Source organism: Falco naumanni, chromosome 1 (assembly GCF_017639655.2).
Source record: "Falco naumanni isolate bFalNau1 chromosome 1, bFalNau1.pat, whole genome shotgun sequence".
NCBI lineage: Eukaryota > Metazoa > Chordata > Aves > Falconiformes > Falconidae > Falco > Falco naumanni.
Window position 1 is genome coordinate 13,720,815 of NC_054054.1, and position 19,076 is coordinate 13,739,890.

The 19,076-nt window shown below is 43.4% G+C and overlaps 1 protein-coding gene across 1 annotated transcript in view; it reads right to left on the minus strand.

Moving 5' to 3' along the window:
* FREM3 (FRAS1 related extracellular matrix 3) overlaps positions 1–8,479 on the minus strand; it is a 71,323-nt gene extending 62,844 nt beyond the window's left edge. Inside the window, 3 exon segments of the mRNA XM_040582321.1 lie at positions 1,873–1,962; positions 3,387–7,278; positions 7,280–8,479. Of these exon segments, the coding sequence (XP_040438255.1) occupies positions 1,873–1,962; positions 3,387–7,278; positions 7,280–8,479 (5,182 nt within the window).
* Positions 8,480–19,076: the final 10,597 nt, after the last annotated feature.

Here is a 19,076-nt window from a genome sequence, read left to right on the forward strand (position 1 = left end):
AGCTGGCCAATGTTCAACCTTTTTCTTTCAGCATAACCAGAGGAAGCACAAACGTAAAGCCATTTTCAGACTGTCATAGCTTTGTCATAGCTCCCAGTTACTCTACAGGCTCCTAAAAGAGAAGATCTTTCCAGCTGTAAAGCTGCCAAGAATACAAAGTGCCAGCCATGGGGAAGGGGCTGGTGCATTTTTGCTTATGAAACAGGTCTTCCAGTTTCCTGAAGCCCTGTGTCACAACAGCTGAATGAAATGATTCACGTACCTAAACCTTAACTAGAAAGGAAATAATTTCCTTCAAGCTATGAATACTATGCACATTCTCAGTTGCCTACTATTCCACCTTAACTTGTAAACGTAAGAAACTTGCCCCTGACAGGATCCCAATGAACCAGAAGTGTGGTTGATCTAGTATTAAAAATGTTTTTCATGTCCCTTAAGCTACATAATCTTTCATATATGAGCAAAGTGACAATACCAAATCACCAATTCCAAACATTCAATTACTTTGTGGACAACTGAAAATAAACAAGTAACATTTCTATTTCTTTGTTTTGCTAACCGACACCCTCAGTGCACTGCCTCAAAACAGTAAGTGTTGCCCTACAGATGTGATAAAGAAAACACTGGAAGTCATATCCAAGGTGCTCACATTCATCTTGAAGTCATAAAATGAATAAGTTCATTTCAGCTAATCAAAATGTCTCAGTGAACCACAGTATGAGACAGTTCTTAATCCAAAACAGAACGCTTATTTCTCAGACACATACTAATTTGTGGGTAGATTGGTTTATAGCAAGTGGTGGGCATAAAACTACAATGATTTATACCACTACAAGAACAAACCCAGACTGATTATAGATAGAATGTATTAACTGCTTTTTAAGAGACCAAGATATATGTTTTCTGATTTGCAATAATTAGAACAGGAAGCCCTAGTGAACCCAAAGCAGCTACTGTTTTACAGTGACTTCCTCATAACTATTAATGTGGATTTCTTTTTATTGAGTCTGCCAATTGTGGACAAAATATTTTAATAGTGTTTCAGACTTATTTTGAGGCCCATTAGGAAATACTCACAAATTTTCTATCAAATGCTGTATTATAATGCTATTCTGACACGTTCTATGCACTCAGGAGTACACCAGCCTAGTCAGGAAGTTTACAGATATTATTGTGAAGGCAGATCCTTACACAGAAGTAATTTAACTAAATTGCATACTTATTTTACGAGTCTTCCTCTCTGTCCTTAATTAAAGAGGAACTTGTGTAAAATTTTGATGAATTCTCAGTGAACTGAATTAATGTGGACGATTAGGGAAAAATATTGCAACCTACAGGAAAAAGACAATACACAAACAGAACAAAACAGATTTTAAAACAAGTGTCATCAAAGGAATACGCAAAAAAATGCAACATACACACATCAGTTGATATAAATAATCACCGGTCCACTGAAGCCTTTGAAACAATCTATGCAAAACAAGGATGTGCGTCTGTATAAGTAAGAGCAAAATGGACTGAACCAGCCTATCTTATCATTTCACAGGCTCAACTGAACTTCTCATATTTACCAAAGGTTAGCATTAATTTTCTCTTTCGAATCGGTAGTTGGCCATGATTCCAAACCCATCCATGTTCCAGTATTGAGACAACAGTATATCTCACTAAGAGTTCACATCTTACCATGCAGTTTGCATTAATTGTGACTTATATGTTAAAACGAATAAAATAACCTGATTTGTGTTCCTGTGTGTTCATGGCACTTTAGCATATTACTTATAAAGAAATAATAGATGACATGTTTATTTAATGTGAACAATCTTCCAGATGGTGTAATTCTATGATATGTATAATTAAGCATCTTCATCTTACCATTGTCTTCAATAGAGAAATAGAAGATGTCACTGGTAGCATTATCACCTTCCTTCAGGATGTAGCTGATCTTCCTTTCATCAATATCAGCTAAGGAAAGAGTATACTAAATAAATCATCATAGGATTTTACTACAGAATATAGGACATTTCATTATACCTTTACTATTTGATTACGTACTGGTAAGTTGGCTAATTTGTGGATAAAGTATTTCAGCTACCAAACTTGTATAATGTGGCATGGCTTCTTATGCTGGTCTATACTCAGCATCACAACATAAATTTAGTTATTAGCTCAAAGAACAATGGCAAAAAGACAGCGAGATGCAGTTTTACCATAAATATTTATTTTTAAATACTAAATCAAATCCTTGTTTCGGCACATAAGGATGAATTACTTTGCTATAACTAAATTGAATCTATTGGGAGTAAAGGTCTGCCAATTTTTTGAAGATCAATTTACTTCAATCAATTTTTTAAGCTTTTCTATGATACACAAAACTGTCGCATATACATTAAGAATGAATATGAGAATGTATTAAACAAATCACAAATAGGCCTAAAAGCCAATAAAATTTGGGTTTGATATTCCTAGCGAATAGGGGTAAACCATCAGGCAAAAGAAAAGTAAACGGGCACATAAAAATAATGGAGACCTCTAATCCTATTACAGTATCTAACGAGAATTTTGGTAAATGGTTTCCCCCCTCCTGATAGTCAAAGCACACTGGAGGTAGGCAAAGCCTAGGCTGAAAGTTTCTTTGTGAAAGCTTTCAACTTTCTATTCCATCCAGGACAGATGAATGACAGTCCTCCAGAAAAGTCCGTAAGATTGGCTGGAGCACAGGGGCATATTTATAGAGACGCTGGGTGCTGTCACTGTCGCACCATTCTCTGAGGTTCTTCCCTCTGCACAGGTTTCGTGGAGCTGACCTGAAGGAGGCCTCCCTACCTGCTGAGCTTTCTCTGTGGAACAGAATCACACAAAATGTCACCCAAGCTACTGAGGCTATACTGAGTGTTCCCAGTATAGCCCCAGTATGTTTGGGTTTTTTTAATCTAGTGATATGCAGAAACGTTAAGCACCTTTCTAAATGATTTTCTCTGAAGACAACCGTGATTTTTGAGCCTGGGATTAATTTCCAGGCAGGCAAACAGGTATAACAGTCTTCAAAAAGAAACATGTGGGATTTGCAAATCACCATTTCAGGTTTTATCCCATCTCTTTAGGAGCAGTACCATGCTACGTACACAGTAAGATGTACATTTAACATGCAGTAGAAAACACATTAATGCATGCACATACAACACAGAAATTTTCTATCATGTCTTCATAAGTAAAACAAGTCTTCATTTCTAAAATGCATATAATATAATTCTGATCATTTGCACACACTTCATAGTTTAGAAGCCATTACTTTCTAAGTCCTTGAAAAAAAGATTCAAATAATACAACACAAAATAACAGCTCTTTGAGCCCAATATTTATAAGCAAATACAATGATTAGCACCTACCTTGTATAAATGTTCTAATGCTCTCATTTCCAAGGGAAGTATTAATGAGGAAGCCATGCTCCGGCCCATCTGTTATTTTGTATTTCAACAGCTTGTGTGGGCTGTCTCAGTCCTCTGCCTTTAGTGCTTTACTAGTGATGAGGAAGCCTAGATGCCCAGCTGGAAGTCTTCTCAGAGTAGGGGCGCCCTTGTTCACCACTAACTGTGGCACTCTGTTGTCCAGTGAAGTGATCTGAATCCTCATCATCTGGGATTGATGGATCTCCTTGCTAGTGTCAGGGAAAACATAGAAGTTTGTGTGGGTCCCATCGGTCACAGAGAAGGAGAAACTATCTTGGCTGGTTTCTGTACCATCATGTCTGTAGCTGATAAGATTCTCATTCAAGTCTTGTTTGGTGAAGCTGGTAACTGGGTAGCTGTTGTTGTACAAAATCTGGCCATGCACTGGAACCTGAGTGACCCTGAATAGGAGTAAATGGTCAGGTGTATCCCCATCTTCCACAGTCAGCTCAAAAGGGGTGATCAGCCTGGTCTCCCCTTCCTCAACAACCAGGTCACCAATAGTTAAAATTGGTTTTTTATTGTCCACGTCTGTGATGAAGACCCTGAAAGTACGGAAGACAGGGTTATATCCATCTGTCGCTTCAAACTCAAAACTGTCCATCTTCACCTCATCCTGTGCAGTGTGAATGTAGTAAATCTTGTTGCCAGCAAGTTGGAGTTGAGTAAAGGAAACAACTGGTACTCCAGGACTGTCTGAATTCTCTAGGTGGCCCCGGGTTGGTGACCGGGTGACACTGAAACACAAATTTTCATCAGGACTGTTAACATCACTTGTGCTAAGCAGATCAGTTGTGAGTGTCACTTTTCCACCTTCTTTCAGAGTTACACCCTTGTTGATCACCTCAGGGAAGACCGTATCAGTGCTGCCGATGGTAATATAGAAGTACCTGTCTATCAAGGCATTAATACCATCAGTAACATCGAATTTAATCAGATCACGCACTCCATGTAGGCCAGTATGAACATAGCGGATAAAACCCTGGTCTAAATCATGTTGGGTGAAGTTTGTGCCTTGTGTAATGTTGAACAGCACTTCCTCTTGTCTGTTCAGATGCTGTAAGAAACCCTGCACAGGTGCCAAACGGATGATATAGACAAGACTCTTGTCCTCTGAATCAGTATCTGTGGCTTTAAGGTCTTGACTAGAGATGACCTTTGACTTGCCAATCTCTACTTCCAGACCACTGTTGATTGCCATCCTGGGGGTCTCATCATCTACCAAGATCACCATAATTGGTACATTCTGCTCCACTGTGTGGTGTCCATCAGTCAGCTGAATTTGGAAACTGTCTTCTTTCGTCTCCGAGTCGTCATGTTCATACACAATGCTGGAAGTCTCCTGGATCTCCTCCAGGGTGAAGCTGTGAACAGGCACACTGCCTGTGGATAGCTGCTGCACAATCTGCCTGTGCTTAGGAGGGACAGCAATAACAAAATGCAGGTCATCTGGAGGCACGTCTGCATCGGCTCCGTTGAGGGTGGGGGTGTCAATCACCAGGCTCATCCCTTCAAGCACCATGAATTCACGCACAAACAGCTGCGGCTTTTCATCATTGGTGGGGATGACAACAATGGGAAAGAACTGGTGAGGTGAGAAGTTAACACCGTCAGAGCACTGGAAAGTGAACCTATCCTCCACAGGCTCCACGCCTTTGTGGATGCTCTGCACATAGTTGACATGGCCCAGACGAACATCTTTGATGGAAAAAGCACTGATGGTACCGGCTCTAGACTTCTCAGACCCTGGGGCTGGAGAGACATTCTCCAAATATCCTGAAGTGGGCTGAACTGTGACAATGCACAAGATGTCATCTCTGGGAGTATTTATGTCCTCCACATCCAGCTGTTCCAGAGTTAGAGTACTCTTCCCTCCCTCGAGGACGCTGAGCGGCTCTGCTGCAACCATCACTTCAGGTGCAATGCTGTCCACCGGCAATATAGTTACAGCCACACGCACCCTTTGTAGAGCACTGCCTCCCGCCACCCATTCACTGGAGAGGTCAGAAATAGCGAGATTGAAGGAATCATACATCTTTTTCAAACCAATCTCTCCACTGGTGTGAGCATAGACTACTACTCCACTGATGAGGTCATGCTGGGTAAACTTTCCTGATCGTACTCCATCCACGAGGATGTCACCCAGCTTGGGTGGATCCTGCACAATGAAGGTCAGCACCAAATCATCTGTATCCTCGTCTGTACCCTGCATAAGCGACGTAGTAATTTCAGTAGCACCATTTTCCAGGACATCAATGGCTGCTCCCGCCTGCCTGTGACCACCAGAGAGAGTGATACCTGGGTTTTCATCATCCACAGGCTGCACAGTAATCTTGACTGTTATTGGCACATGGTGGACACCATCACTCACTTCCAACTGATAAAAATCACTGTCAAACTCATCACCGCTGTGCTTGTAGGAGATGTGCCCACCACCAATGTCATCTAGCAGGAAAGATTCCCCTTGCACCATCAAGCCCTCCTCCCGATAACGGAGATGGCCATGGTCTGGAGCTTGAGTTACAGTGAAGACAATCTGGTCTGCAGATGTGTCCTCATCTGTAGCATCCAGTTGATTTCTGGTGAGAAGGAAGCTGTTTCCCTCAAGCACGGTGAAGCCTGTATTGGTGATCTGAGGTGGCTGGTTGTCCACTGGCTGCAGGAAGAGAGTAAAGGTATCTTGTAGAGAATTTCCAGCTGAGTCCTCTACACGGAACGTGAACTGAACCACCCGTGGTGTGATTCCCAAGTCCTGAGCCGGAGGTCGATACGCCACCTTGTGGTGGTTGACCTGAGCTTGGGTGAAATGTGTAATCCGTATCTCGGGACTGTCAGCCAACACAATCTCTCCAGTGACCACAGAGTGGTTCTCATCTGTGTCGGTTGGAGGTGTCAGTAAAGTGTACTTCAGCTCCCTGTCATCTGTATCCAGGTCAGTGTACCGTAAATAGTGGTTCTTAAAGACAGTCAGCTGGTATTCCTGCACAGTCATCTGCAGGCTAGTACCCGGGTACAGTGCGGGTGGCAAGTTATCTACTGGTTGGACTTTGACAGTGAATACGTGTTCCCCTGATGTGTTAGGGGGGTTGTTGTCATCCTGCAGCTGGAATACAATGTGGCCTATCACTGGGCTGGTGCTGTGAGCTCCTGTGTGTCTGAAGAACAGCCTCCCATCCAGGATGTCCTGCTGCAGCCACTCGTTCACCACGCTCTCGTACACGTGTTCATCCTCCACAAAGTGCCAGGGGGAGGAAGAGGAATCATTCTCCAACCCTGGTTCACTTCCTTTGCTCTCATAAGATGCTGGTTGCTCTGCCTGACGCAGCAGCAGCTCACCAAAGTGGTAGGAGTGTAGCAGGGACACTGCAGAGTCCCCAGCTAGGACAAATCGGATAGCAGTATCATCAGAGTCAACATCTGTGGCACTGAGGACAAAAGGTGAGATCTGGACAGTCTGGTGCTCACTCAGCACCAGCCCTGTATTTGCATTCAGCAGCAGTGGCTGATCATCATCAGGAGCAATGGTGATGGGGTACAGAAACTCAACCTGGTGCTGCCCATCTGCCATGTGGAAAACAATGTTATCACTGTAGCTGTGCTCGCTGCCATCGTGCTGGTAAATCACCTGCCCTGCTGCTAGCTCTGCAGCAGTGAAGTACTTGCGACCGGGCGGTACACCCAGTACCTTGAGCTTCCCATACTGTAGGCCCCGTATGACCCAGACCTTCACCTCTTTCAGGTTGTCCTCATCACTGATCTCCAAGTTACCAGACAGGGGTCGTGACTGGCCCTCAAACAGCATTAACTGCGGGCCAGCCACACGACTGAAAGTGGCCACAGGGGGCCAATGTGTTCATGGGCTTCACCAGGATCAAGAAAGCAAAAGGATCTGAGGAGGCACCATCAGAGTCCAGCACTTCTATTTCCACCTGGAAAATCCTCTCCTGGTCTGAGTCCAGGGTAGGGGGCTGGTAGGCAATCTTCAGCTCCCTCACCTCCTGCTGCGAGAAGGAAACGAGGGCGTGGCTGGGGTCATCGGTGCTGAGCAGGAAGCCTTGCTGCCGTGGGTCACTGGGCCAGACAGAGGTGAGGCTGAAGATAAGGAAGTCCGGGGGCGTCTCCAGGTCCTCAGCAGCCAACATGTCCAGGGTGAGGGCTGTGAGCGCAAACTGGTCCACCTCCATCATAAGCAGCGCCAGGAAGCTGGGCTTGGGCGGCTCGTTGTCGGCCCCTTCGTGGATCCGCACCAGCACCTGGAAGTATTCCCGCTGCTCCGGGCCGGCAGCAGGCTGCACGGTCACCCGCGCTGGGATGTAGTCCCGGCCGGGGGAGGCGGTGGCCGCCGTGTGCTGGTAGCGCATCCCCGCTCGCAGCACGGCGGAGCAGCCGCCGCTGTAGCCGGGGGGCAGGGGCCGCCCCTCGGCGTCCAGCAGCCGCCCGTAGGCGGGAAGGGGGGCGGCGCCGGCAGCCTCGGGGGGCAGCAGGGTGAGGCGGCAGCGCCGGCCGGGCTCGCCCTCAGGGAAGCCCAGCACTTTGTCATCCAGGGGAGCGCTGAGCCCCCGCAGCTTCTCCACGGGCAGGGGCAGGTTGCGGCTGAGCAGGCGCAGCTGCTGGAAGAGCACCTCCACCTCCAGCGTGAAGGGCACGACAAGGGTCCGGCGGGGCGAGTCGTAACGGAGCTGGAGGCGCAGGCGATACCGGCTGGGGCTGCGGGCCCCGAAGTGGGTGTAGGTGACCTGCCCGCGGGCGAAGGCGCAGGGGAAGCGCGGGGGATGCAGGGCGCCGGCAGGCTGCGGGCCCGGCCCGCTCCCCAGCACCGCCACGGCACACCTGTCCCCCGGCCGCACCCGCAGCACCAGCTCCGCCGCCGGGTCCAGCGACACGGAGCGGCCGAGGGGGACGCGCAGCCCCCGCTGGGAGACCAGGATACCAGAGGCTTCGTGCTCCAGCGGGGGCTCCCCCGCCCCCTGCGCGCTCAGGAGCCCGAGCAGCAGCAGCGCCGCGGCAGGATCCCCCCGGGGCGCCCCGGCCATGGCCCGGCTGCTGCGGAGCGCCCTGCGCCGGCCCCCGCCCCGCCGTGGCTACTGAAGGGCCGGGGCGGAGGCGCCGCCCGAGGGCTGCGGGGCGGAGAAGGGCCCTCCTCCAGCGCTGCGGCGGGGGTGCGGGCGCCCCTATGCGAGCTGCGGGCTGGGGCGGCGGAAAGCCCGAGCGACCCGCGCACCCAGAGCGGTGCGCCCGCCCCCGGACCCCTTGCGGCGCGGGCACGGCCGCAGCCCCGCTCCCTCGGTCGCTGCGACGGCGAGCGGGTGCGGAGCAGTTAAGGGCGGCAAACAAGGAGCGGCAGGTGCGGCAGGAGAGCGGGAGCGAGCAGGTCAGGAGATGCAAGCAGAGGCAGAGGGGAGCAGGCACCGAAGGCGGCCGGCAGCAGCCACGGGGCTCGCCTCGCTGCCGCGGCAGAGGAGACCCCTGAGGCCCTGCCGGTGCCTGCCCACCAGCGGCTCTCCAGCTGAAAACCACAGTTTCCTCTCAAAGGGGAAGCGAACTCAGCGCGGAGAGGGGCAGATGCACAATTTCAAAGCCAACACGACCATCTCTTCGTGTTCCAAGGGGCTAGTGATATTTCATCATTTCTTACAGACGCAGGAGGTTTCCTCCCTTCACCCCCAAACCTGGCATACAGCTCATGCGATGTGCGGACGGGGGGGGAGGAGGAAATCAGCAAAACTGTGCTGACTTTAGGGTGCTTACTTACTGCTAAGCAATTTCTCACAGCTCCAGAAAGGAAAGCAGCCTAGGCGCTTTCCACTTTGCTTGGGACCTTTCCTATTAGCTTCACTTGCAGGTGCTCAGTCCTTGCTCAGGCTACTGCATTTAAAAAAAAAAACCCCAAGGTTTCCCTTGGAATTACTACTGCCCTTTTTAGTATTTTTGGATATTTAGCCTACTATTTCATTAAAGGAACAGGTTGGTTATTTACTGCTTATGGTTTTCTTCCAAATTCTTCAGAAAAATATCAGCACCTTACCGAGTCCCACTGTGCATGAAGATCAATTGCTTACCTGCTCAACTACCATAAAAGAAGGAAAAGCCCAGTCCTACTATGTGTTTTGCTTGTGTTCTGGTATCTTTATTAATATCAGCACATATCTGAAAATAAAGTGCATAGGGAAACCAAATATACTTCTCTGGTTTGGTACAAGGTTTATACAATCATATGCTATTAGTTTATCAATGGCTCTTTTGTTTTAAGCAAAAAGATGACTTTCTGGTATGTAAGTTTCCATGTACACTAGAAAGCAGTTCTGTACTCTGTGAAAGTGCTGTCTGGATGACGACTGAACCCCTGGTGTGGTTGACACTAACAAACTTTTACTGGGACTTTCAGGAACCTAAATGTGGTTCCTGAAGCCAACAGGACATTTCTGGGCAAATAGAATTGGACTAATTAGTAACAAAACCACTGCTGAAATAATAACTTACAGATGGAAAGGGATTTTTTTTTCTTGATACGTTCAAAGTCATTATGTCAAGTTCTGCTCTTTGGTAGAACTGTGTAACCAATAACTGAAGTTACCCACTGAAACCTGTGTGTACATCTACATATATATAAAAGCATACAAAGTTCACAGAATTTGCATTTTTGCAATCCTTAGTCAAATCTAGGCATTCTATAAGGAACAGTGCCACTACACAAGGTCTGTGTGAAACTCAAATGCCATTTCCATCAAGTTTCCTGGCAGGTAAGAAAATTTCCCTTTAAAATAAATGGCATGAGGTATGTGTTCAATTACAAGTTTTATCTCAAGAATGTGTTGGGCAGGAAAAATTGAGAAATTATTTTCCCATGTACTTGTGTTCAACCTGCTTCTATCTTTCAGTTTGTTATGAGGCAGTATGATTTACCATAAATACGAGTGTACACCAGAAAAAAGTAGATTATGAAGTTATGGAAACCTGACATTAAAGTGTTGACCAGCTAAATCCAAACCACATGCAATGGTTCTGACTGCCTTAGTCATACCTATTCTTGACCATGCACAGTACAAGAATTGTTTTCTCTTTTCTGTTTTGTTAGCTTTTGAAATAGTTCCATCTTTCTTACGTCACTGAAGCCCAGTGCTATAAGCATGTAGCCATAGGTGCTCATAGTACATGTTAAAATTGGTGGAAATGTTTTCAAATATATTTGCAAAAAAGGAGCTTGTTTTCCCAGCTCTTAGGACTCAATTCCAAGCCCTCTTAAGTCCTGCAATTACCTTTCAGTTGATGCTGATGGGCTTTGGATGAATGTTAGTTATACAAGATATTTAGAATCAAGTTCAAACAACTGTTAAACATAAGTTTTACTTGCTCAGGTAGCTTCGTTGTGCCTCAAACATAGCCAAGTGGCTTCCTTCCTAAAGTCATATTCCAGTGGAACCCCCCCCAGCTCCATATTCCAATATTAAAGCAAGTTATGACTAATGGTAGAGATCAGGCAGTCAATAAAACACAGATGCTTGATATGAGTGAAAGATTCTAGAGATCTTGATTTATCACCGTGTTAGTCCAGTGTTATTGTAGCACAACTACAACTAAAAACTGGAAGTTGCCAGTTTTTCCTCTATGTCCTACATACCTTTTTTTTTAATACTCCTGATTCCAGATTAGACTCAAGAACATTTCTACTCTACATTCACATAAGAGCATAAGGCATTCATAGCTAGAAGACAGTCCAAACCTTGGTGCAGCACAACATACACAACTAGGTGTTATTTAAAGTTGTGTCATTTAAAAATAATCAATATATATATATAGTTGCTTAGAGGGTTCATTAAGCTGGAAAAGAAAGTCTCCACCTGTTCCATTAAATATCTTAGTTTAAGTGGCAAACTGCTTTTTTTAAAAAAAAGTGAAGTTAAGGAAATCCTTGCAAGTGTTCCCTTCCGAATCAAAACTTTTCTTAAAATCACACAACTATAATTTCTTTTGGATGCACAAGCACTAATGCACATTAACCTCTAGTAGTCAAGTAGTTGAGCCAATCTGACAGTTCACTGTGGCAACTGTGTTGTGTTGGGAGTTAAGAACTCAGAACCAATTACCATGGAAATTATGACCCGCAGCCCATAACAGCAGACAGACTTTCCACAGAACTAGACTTAGAGTAACTATGATCCTTTTTCACGGCCGCACAAATATGTTTAAAATTGCAACCAGAAAGACGTTTAAGTGAATATTTGCTATGTAACTGATGTGTGAGCACTGTAAAAACAGACAGTATGTCTTCCAAAAACTTTTTCTGATGGTTAGGTTATTTCTCATGCTTAACAGTGAGCATGATAAGCAAGCCGGAACAAGTATCAGTTAAATGTGTGGAAATATACAGAGACACAACAATAGATTGATATTTTTGCTTACCTTGGAGTTTGTTGCCTAGTTGCCTCTGAATTCACTATTAGTTGTATGGCTCCAGCTTATTGCAGTTTAAGCCACTGGTCTTACTGTCTGGACCCTTCGGTGCTTCAGAACAGTCCTTTTCATCTAGCTTGGTTTCAAGTTTTCAAAAAAAAAATAATCAAGGGCATACTGGATACTAGCGTTAGTCCATCTTTTTGTATATCTGACCTTGAAGTGAGGTAAGAGGAAGTGTTTTCTTGGATTGATCTTGGACATACTAGTTGAAGGGAAGGAACTCTTGAAGGTATTCAAATCTGAAAACATGAATGAATCTGAAAAAAATAAAGCATAAAAATAAATGATTTATTGATTTAACCTAATGAATATAACTGCTTTGCTTAGTGCGTAACATCATCTGCTTTTTCTTTTAATACATTTCATTTGTGAATGGCAGTATGCGATGCAGCAACGATCAAATTGGATATCCGTCCCCCACCCTGGAAGAAATGAGATTTTAATTCCATAGTAGTGTCAGACAAACACTGCTTTGCAAGGCTGAGCATACTAGTGCTACTTTCACTTAACAAGCTTTTGATAACAAGAAAAGTCAGCAGGAGCTCCCTTTAAAAAAAATATTCTGCTTTATGCAGATGAGATGCTCTGGCTTGGAAGTATCAGGACCTTGCTCCATATCTTATGGGAGCTTTTGCTGTGTAATCTACCTTTCTTCTGCCCATGCACCAAGTGTTAAACACCCCTTTTCAGAGGCTGTGAGTAGTGCACCAACCCCTGGCACTGCACAGCCAGGGTTTCTGCATGCATACCGGCATTCATCTGCACACTACCTTTGAATTTCACACAGGGCTAACACCACACGTCTAAGTGGAATGCTAAGAACACCCTCAGTAAGTAAAAATCTACTTACAGCAGAGAAAGAAAAATGATTGCAAAACCCCTAACAAAGATCAAGTTTATTTGTACAGTGTTTAATTTGTATAGTTTTATTTTTCACTTGAAAAAAAAAAAATTCCACAACTGGTGATTCAGCAGATACTTAAAGAGTGTTTTGTTGTACTAGTGTAATGAAATCTCACTTTTTAAATAATTAGAGGAAAATAAAAGTACCCAAGAGGCTCTTTAAATAGCAATAGGAATAGCCTTAAGAGTAACATTTTCAAGTTAAAATCAGCCTTATATTGAGAGATACTGGAACCTTGCATACTTGTTCATTCTTTCCCCTCCCTATAAATCAAGAAGGGTTTACTATAATGCTTGAGATAACAGTCCTTAGGTACGTTTATCTTCAAAGGAGGCCATTCACACTAAAGACTCCATATCCATGAGACACTTTTTTAACTTGATACTGCCAAGATGCAAGGATATTTGCCAAGGCTGGCTTCCCCAAGTTTATTTCAAACAGACAGGGTGTCGTGGAATCAGAAAGGATCATTCATACAACACCTGCAACCCCCCGTCAGCTGAAGTGCTGACTTACTTCATGTTAAAGCACAGGGCTCCTTGCATTCTGATGAACAGATATTATAAATGAAAGCTAACAAATGCACTAATTAGAAGCTTTTGATGTAAAATTATTTTAGGGATAAATCACAGTGTTACTATGAGGACATAAGATATTTAAATCCACGTGTAGATTAAGAGAGCTCCCTCTGAAGTTTATTTAAATAAATTTATGAGTGGTCAATTATCACTTAGAACTGAGAATCTTCCAACTTTGTACAAAATCATACGAGGGCTTCATGATGTTCATATGAAAATTTTGTATATTATTGTAAAAATACCACTACTACTAAAGAACTTTGTAATTATTACAAAACAGTCACAAACATTATGATGAAGTTTCTGAAGCAGCGTATGACCAGCTAAAGCTTTATACATGTTTTCACTTGGATACCAACATAAAAAATATAAACACTAAGTAGTCCATCTATAATATTCTTTTCCTCATAGACAGGTTGGTTCTTAGTGAGATGTAATTAAAGAAAAGAAGCCAGGTAGCAATTTGAATACTATTCAGTCACTTTCAATATCAATTTTTAGAAAAGTCTATTCCATTTAAACAGGGTGAAAAACAATGCAGCTGCCACCCTCAGGACCTCTTTAGACCCTCTCCATCTTGCAGCTGTAGAGCACAAATGAAGCGCAGGAGCTCCCTGTGGAATGCTCCAATAGACATTTCATACAATAACTCTCCCCTATGACGAAGCCAGTGGCTACACTGAGTTTGATTGACAAGGTGAAGCAATTGGGCAGTGACACATGCAAACATCAAGGAAGCTCCCCCGTGCACAAGGCTCCCAAACTCATGGCTTTGCTGTCCCTTTGCTAATTTGCAGTAGCGTTCTGGGGTACACAGGCAAGGCTTGCAAACAGTTACAGATTTTGAAAAGACCTTTTTTTTTTTTTTCTCCACTTGCATAAAGAGTAGCATCAGATCCAAAGCATTCTGCCCCGCCAAAACAGTATATTCTACCACAAGGAGAGGGGGAAACAACAAGTCTACAGGCTCCAGGTACACCCTTGGGCAGTTCTACCCTGTCCGCCACAGAGACAGGTTCCGCAGACTAAAGGGGAAAGGCAGTCATCCAAAATCATGTGCTTCTGCACACATAAACCTGTACAGCTAGCAGGAGCAGCATTTGCCTTTAAATGCATTCCCAGACTGCCCAATTAGTACAGGTATGTAACAACAAAACCGACCCTTCCTCTTCTCTCCAAGAAGTTTAACATCTTACAGAGCTAACAATACTTGCGCCAGAACACAAAGCCAGAACTAGACAGCAGTATTGGGAGAGGCATGTTTTGAGCCAATGGGATTTCCCAATCAATTTATCATAATATTATAACCAGATGAGCCTATCCAGTGACTACCCATGAAAATAAGATCAGGGATAAATTCTTTAACCTCACATAATAGTCCAGAGCAGAAACAGGTATTGCCTTACACCTCAATTAAGAGAAAGTAGTTAAGACCATGACTGAAGGCTATTTCATAAAAAATATGTTTTCTATAAATGTGATATTCTAAAAAGTTTACAATGTCCATCTTTTAAAACTGTATCTATATACAAACATAGTGAGATCCCAATGCTTATGTGCACCTTTGAAGAAGTATAGAAACAGAAAGTAGCCCTTTATTCTTATCACTCAAGTTTCAAAAACATTTCAGCGTACACACACTTCATTTGTGTTTGATTTCTGGTGACCAAGAAGCAACCCAGGCATGTTTACCAAGTGCATGGCACAGGTTTCCTTCACTCCATGGTGCAGGTGTTCCTCCTGTGACATTTCCTGATTCTGTAGAAGATACACAGACAAAATTTTGCCCAGGTAGGTCAGGTTGCTAATTTATCTAATAGTCTACTGCCTATAATTTTCCTTCAATCTTAAATAAGTAAATCCCAAACGATGCATTGGGTTCTTTGAAATGAATAGGCTAGTTCTTCTCTTCTCAATACCTCTTCATACTTTCTAGAATAACTAGGAAAAGGTCAACAAGGTTGTTCACATGAGCACTACCAACATCAGAGAGGACTACAGAATCAATAGCTGCCCTCAGATATGCTCAGGTAGACTAGCCAGCCTTTCAAGCAAGCAGCCCACAGTGCTCCAGGCAAAACCACTCTGACCAGAGAAGTGGCTAGAAAGCTTTAACTTTTTCACACACAGAGGAGTTTCCTGTTCACCTGTGTGTGGAACAGATTAAAAAAAAAAAAAAAATGCAGAGTAGACCAGGACCACATTTGTATTCATCTTAAGAGGTTTATTTGAGAGGTGTGGGTTCCTCTAGCTGCTGCCCTAGCGGAAGAGAAACTATGCAATTTTAGAATGCATCTCACCACCTATGGAACTTGGTAGGTATGAAAATTAGACAAGAAATGAGGTCAAGGGAAGTTAAAGAAACTTTACGCTAAAGCAAATGCCATGTATTTTACCACAATACAGAAACATGGCAGTAAATTACATCCGTTATTTATGGACATAATTATTTTTTTTTAATTCACATACAAAAAAGTTATAAGGTATTGATACATCTTTCTGGATTTTATCACTGTAAATTCGATTCCACATGAAATGAAAATGGCTGACATGCCAAATAATTTCTCTGTTATCATTGCTCTAATTCATTCTAAATCAGGATGGATTACATAAATTTGGTCTTCTGTGGTAATCTGGCCCATTTTATAAACTGATTTTATTTTCATTAAATCTGCAACCTAGTAACTTTACTACAAAGCCAGCAAAATTTTATTTAGATCCACTATTTAGCATAATAATATTTGGTAACTTTTTTCACTGACAATTGTTAGAAGCTACTGCCACTCTGGAGACTTGCTCCCTGCATTTACAAAACCAAAAGCAGTTGGGCAGCTCCAAGAATTGGCCATTTCTCATATTTTAAGTGAGAAAATTGCATGGTTTTTTTTTTAATAATATTTGATGGCTGATGGATTAAAAGAAGTCTAGTGGTTTAACTGCAGCTGGCAACTAAGCACCACACAGCCGTTCACTCACTCTGCCCCCACAGCAGGATGGGGGAATAGAATTGAAAGGGTAAAAATGAGAAAACTCATGGGTTAAGACAAGAACAGTTTAATAATTGAAATTAAATAAATTGTAATGAAAGTAAGGAAAAAAAAAAAAAAAAAGAGAGAAATAAAACCCAAGACAGACAAGTGATGCAAATGAAAAATGATTGCTCACTACCAACCAGATGATTCCCAGACAGTTCCCCAGCACTGGCCCCAGCCAGCTTTCCCCCTAGTTATATGCTGAGCATACCATATGGCATGGAATATCCCTTTGGTCAGTGGGCATCAGCTGTTCTGGCTGTGTCCCCTCTCAGCTTCTTGTGCCCCCCCAGCCTCCTCGCTGGTCACTGGTGGGGTGGGACGAGGAGCAGAAAAGCCCTTGACTCTGTGTAAGCGCTGCTCGGCAATAATGAGAACGTATCTGTATTATCAACACTATTTTCAGCACAAGTGTGAAACAGCCCCATACTCTCTACTGTGAAGAAAATTAACTCTACCCCAGCCAAAACCAGCGCAAGAACGTAACATATAGGAAAAGCAGTGGGATTGGTCAGAAGTCCTAGCAAACTGAAATCAAGTTAACACCATTTTGTTTGTAAAAGCCACCATTTTCACCTTGTACTGTTACGTTTTAGTGCTGCTATTCTTTTCCTAAGCATAACCCGAACTTAGGAATCTGAAATGAATCTGCCCCTGAAGATTCCCAAGCCCTATAGCAACTATTCAAATTATTTTGGTGAAGAAATATGGAAGCAGCTTACAGAAACGGAAACCAAAACTTCAATATTCTACAAGGAATGGACTTGAAGTTGCCCTGTATTTGTATCAAAGTTTTTTCCCAGAGGTTTCTTTTCAACAACATACTGGGGATTTTTGACATGTGATGTGCTGCTACAGTGATATGCCTGCTTAGGACCTATGGAACAAGATGCTACCCGTCTTATCTGCACCGTCTGCTCTGACAGAGTTATCAGAGGATCTAAGTTCAAATTCTAGTTGTTGTATGTTAAATATAAAGAGGATTTAGTTGGCTCCTAGTCAGTGATGCCATTCTGCTCTAGGGAGTCATATGCACACTCCAATATTCAGGGGATCTGATCCATATCTTTCTCTGGGACAAAGATCCTTGTGTCTCTTAAAAAAATCAGAGCAGAAGTGCATTGCTAGATTACAGCAGTACTTTTCTGAAATTCCTGTTCTGTGAAGTGAGAAGTTGTTTCTACTTATTTTGCTTCCTTGTAAAGCAGAAAAATAAAAGTACTGTTGATGCTATTTGAAAAATAATTCCCTTTTTCACGCCCCCGAAATACCTCGACCCATATGTAATCTTCAAAAGATTCTAGAATTAATCTTCTTCTTACTGCATTGTTTCTGTTTATGCTAAATGAGAATGTTATTCAGATTCACAGGACAAAAGAGACTGAAAGTAGGTGCTTGTAATATTACCAAGCTACTCAAAACAGCGCAGAGGAGCAGAGAACGAAAGCAATAAAACCACTTTTCAGGGTTTACATGTCGTGTAAGTAAGTGTAGACCAGGGTTCACCTGGAGGTTTTGCTTGTTTTCTTCTTTGACAAAAAGGTTCTTTTCCAAAGGAAAGCACTGATTTGACAGAAAAAAAAGAAAAAGAAAAAGCTTTTCAACACAGACAGCTACTTCCACAGTATGAAATGGATACTTATGATGCAGAGCAGTCACTCAGCCAGTGGAACCAACTGACTCCAGACAGGACTCAGGGGACAGGTTCAAGCCTGGGCTCCAGGCAGCACAGCTACATGGGAGGATAGTGCCAAAAAGAAAATCTGTGGCCTATGTCCCCCAGGCCGCCCAGGGCAAAAGGCAAAGTGGGTACTCGAACACAAGTCTCCCACAGCCTGAATTAATATCTAGGCTAGACTAGATCAGGTGAATCCACCCTGCTCAGGTTACCCTTAGCACAGCATAACACATCTTATTAAGGCTTTTCCCCTTCTGACATCTCAGCATGCAGTTTCTTGCCTACTCTGGTCACCACATTGCTGTAGAGAAACAGCGAGAGACTTTAAAATATTCACTTTTTCCATACCCCAACTTTAGGAAAATAGCTTATGACTTAAGCCTTTTAGAAGACCAAACCTATAAAGTCTGCAAAAAAACATATACAGGATACATATTTGTTGACATGAATGTCCGCAGTAGGATATTCATGCAGTCTAATTAGCTGTTGCACATTCCAAGGCGCACACGAAGTACAGGTCTTGCAAACATCACTAGAAAAATTCTGCTCAGTGACAGCACACACAGAAGAAATAACTAGTGCCATGTCTTATTTTGTTTGCTTTTCCACCCTGCCTCCCCAAGAAGGTCACCTTCACCTTTTAAGGAGTACATCTAAGTTCACACACACACACACACAATCATTCTTCTATTAAGAACTGACAGAATAGAAGTAAAGGCTAGGCAACTTTGTGAAAATGAAGACTATTTACAATAGATTAAACAAAGACAAGGTTAGAAAGGAAGGAATTTTAAAAAGGGAGAGAAAAGAGGGAAAGCGCTCTCCTATTGAAGCAAGAAACCTCTTTTAAGCAGTTCTGCTTAGGTGGGGGCACCGCCACTTATTGATCGAAGCATCACATATAAGACACTATGCACAAAACTGTCAGAATTCTCCCATGATCTGCAACTACGCATGGAAAGCAAAAAGCTAAGTCTCCAGCTA